Here is a 3,446-nt window from a genome sequence, read left to right as displayed (position 1 = left end):
AAGAAGCTGTACACCAAATTCTGTGACAATTGGAGACCATTTATTTTTGCTATGGGAGTTACGCTAACATGCTAAATTTTGTTGATACCTGTAGTCGAAGGGTAGAAAACACAAATCCAACTTTTTGGCATTGGTGTTTTAGAATCAGTTTTTTATCCTCTTTCAAATGGTGTAGTCAGATTTAACCTCACAGGACAGATTCATAGAGTAATGCCTATAGCACCTTCAAAAGCCGCTATTTTCCCCTCAAAACTTTAACAAATTATATCTCCTAAACCATTTGAGCTACAGAGCCCAGATTTGGCTTGGGTTCATATTTCATGAATACCTTTAAGTTTTGAGAGTTAAAAAAAAATAATCAAAAATCAGACCCAGAATTTTGGGTCAAGGACAAAAAGAACCACTCTTCTGGGATAAGTATTCAGCATGTATAAAGATTTGGAAAATGTAACGTGGTTTAGAATTACCCAGGTGTGCACTTTTTAATCAACTTGAGGGAACTCCACACGATATACTTACTTTCCAATACCTAGTGCAAAAGTCTGAACAGAATTATAGTAATTGCAACATTTATTATCATCGAACTTTCTGGTTATCGTAAAGCCTAGATTGGTTATCACAAGACCAAAAATTCATTATGAGGAATTCTGTCAAACACTGGGGTTATTCTCATAAATCACTTTCTATTCCCCAAATCTAAATAAGTTTGATCAATAATTTTTAATCCCTGCAATACATATTTTTTTTTTATGCTGTGTAGTTTGTTTTTAAGAAGGTGGCATTTTCACTTTACTACAGGGAAATAAGGGCCACAATCCTTGCTACCATGAAATAATAGCAAAGTCTGTGTAAATGTACCACTTTCTCCCATCCAATGATACTAAAATGACAACTTTGTTTCATTGCAGGTAATCTTTAAGACAAGGATTTATCATTGCAATTTCAATAAACTTGGCAATGTGTGCCTAGACACCTTGAAGTTGCCCGAGGACGGAGGGTCCTGGACAAGTGGCATGACCATTTCGAGTGTGCTAATAAGCCTTCACCAGCTCATAGGGGAAGCAAATGAAGGTACGTACTATTCTCTTTTTAGGGTCAAAAGGGTACAATGGGAAACAAACCCAGAAAAAAAATGAAGATGACTGTAACTGAATTAATATCAACTTTCATTTTAAGCGGTCCCTACTTATTCTGTTCCAGCTGATCCTCTGACACTTTCAATTGCGAAAGTATTGAGAAAAAGTAGGGATGAGAAAACAGACGAGCACGATGCGATTGCAAGGCTGTGGACAAAACGATTTGCCATGCCCGAACCTCACTCCTAATTTATCATCAAGTACATTAAAACGGTTTGAGTCCGGCATCAGTTAAAAATGGTTTTGAGTTACTGCACTGGTGTGCCTTCATAAATAATGCAAAGAAATTCTGTTGTTCAAATTTATTTACTGAAAGTTTTTTTACACATGGAAAAGGGTACTATTGTTGCCACAGTTCTGTTTGAATCTTAAGTAACACTTTCAGTCATAAAAGTTGGCTGTTACATTATGTATTTAAAAGTTTTCTAATTTAAAAAAAAAAATGGAAAATTGTTGTGGCTTGTAGGCTGAAAGTCCCCTATCAAGTGGTTCTTGGCTAACAACAAGTTTCACCATGACTTTCATTTGTAACATTTTCTAGCATCACTCCAATAAGAAGGAAATCTGAATCCTCATATGTGAGGTATCTAGTCCATTTTCACAATATAATTTTTTGGAGGTTTGTTTTCCAGAACAATCACTATCATTTTTTTGGGAAACATCAAATATTTTAAAATGCATGGATCTACTTGTGCCTTGTCTGGCCTAAATTACACATGGAACTGATTTAAATAGATAGAGATAGAGATATTAGAACAAGAAGAATGCAGCACACAACAAGTTGTATCAATAATCTCTACTTTTTGCATTGGAAGCCTCACGTTTCTTACAGATAAATCTAAACAGATATGAGACGTTTAAAATTTACTGATCCTACCATGTAGGGGAATACACGATATGATTTCTACCTATGATCAAAACAAAAGCCTACCTCAGCAGCATCACACAAAATAGTTTCCCACTCTGTACAGCAAAACATTTCACATAATCAAACTCAAGGTAATCAACTATACCATACACTTGAATATTCATATTGCCTTGGTTGTTTCATTTCGGGAATAAAATTGTTTCTCACTTTGCACAGTGAATCAGTGCATCAAGGTAGACGATACAACCAACAGGAAAGCTCTTCTGAAGACGGAATCCAAAAGATCTCCACCAGGTTTGCTGACTTGCGTTTTCTTCAGTCTGTCCTCTCTCGTTGATTGTGGTTTGCCAGGCAGTTTCACCGCATGACCTCGCCCTGCAACAATAAAAATACAATTAGATTTTTCAGCTGTGGAAACACTGGCATGATGAAGTCAGCAACCATCGTACATACCACAACAGCTAGAGTCAGTGCACTTCACCATCTCTGTACCACCTCTTGACAGGGATACTGACGTCTGACGCTGATGATCAAGGAAATCATACCACCTGAAACATTTTGTAAAGAATATTAATGGTACAGCTTGAACATTTTTTTTTTTCATAGAACAACCAAGACACAATATGAGAGTAATGCTTAGAGGATCTCTATTATTTCCAATTAAAATCCACACACAACATTAGTTTCTATCAAAATAAATGAAATTCCTATCTTAGCACAAGAAATAACACTCCACCGTGGACAGAAAATCAGCTCACAAAGTACACAATGAAGGATTCATACACATAAAAATAAAATAAACATGATGACGCCAAACAATGGAATGACATAACTTATTCTATAATATTTCCCAGTCAAATCAGAAAACGAGTCTTGTTCTATTAAAGAAGGTAATCTGATGGGCATGAAGAAATAATATCTCACTTTTTACACCATATCAACAGAGCAGATCTTTAAGAAGGTCTTCAAATGGGCACATGCCTGCATCTTTCTTAGGCATTTTCTGCTCAGGCACTGTTTCTCCGGACAAGATGAACTGTCTGACCCTGATTCGCAACAGTGAAAATACAACTGCTGGTTGTCGCACAATCATTTTTAACTCTATGGCATATCAACAAGAATTGTACTTACATACCCCGACGTATCCACACCAGTGCATTTCACTATCAGTTAGCTGTCGAAGGCAGCAAACACAGATTTGATGTTGATCAGGGTGCAGTAACACTATCACTTGAACAGCTGATGAAGACAGCAAGACAGATTTGATGTAGATCAGGGTGCAGTATAATCGTACCTGAAACATTTCACAAAGAATATAAATGGTGGAGCACAACCCAACGTAACGAGGAAAATAGCTGAGAAATCAACAAGCGAGTGGCGAGACGCGAGACAGTCGATCGGGCCTACGAAGTAAATGCGAGATAAACAATAACAATGAAATT

The 3,446-nt window shown here is 36.7% G+C and overlaps 1 protein-coding gene across 1 annotated transcript in view; it reads left to right on the top strand.

Moving 5' to 3' along the window:
- The window catches only part of LOC127750787 (ubiquitin-conjugating enzyme E2 D3-like), an 11,727-nt gene extending 10,310 nt beyond the window's left edge, over window positions 1-1,417 (top strand). The window contains exons 4-5 of the mRNA XM_052273273.1: window positions 909-1,071; window positions 1,201-1,417. Coding sequence (XP_052129233.1) covers window positions 909-1,071; window positions 1,201-1,325 — 288 coding nt within the window. The 3' untranslated portion in view covers window positions 1,326-1,417. The remainder of the gene's footprint in view (window positions 1-908; window positions 1,072-1,200) is intronic.
- Window positions 1,418-3,446: the final 2,029 nt, after the last annotated feature.

This window comes from Frankliniella occidentalis, unplaced genomic scaffold (assembly GCF_000697945.3).
Source record: "Frankliniella occidentalis isolate FOCC.00 unplaced genomic scaffold, Focc_3.1 Scaffold259, whole genome shotgun sequence".
Lineage (NCBI taxonomy): Eukaryota > Metazoa > Arthropoda > Insecta > Thysanoptera > Thripidae > Frankliniella > Frankliniella occidentalis.
Note: the sequence above shows the minus strand (reverse complement) of the source record. Positions and strands in the feature narration are given on the sequence as shown.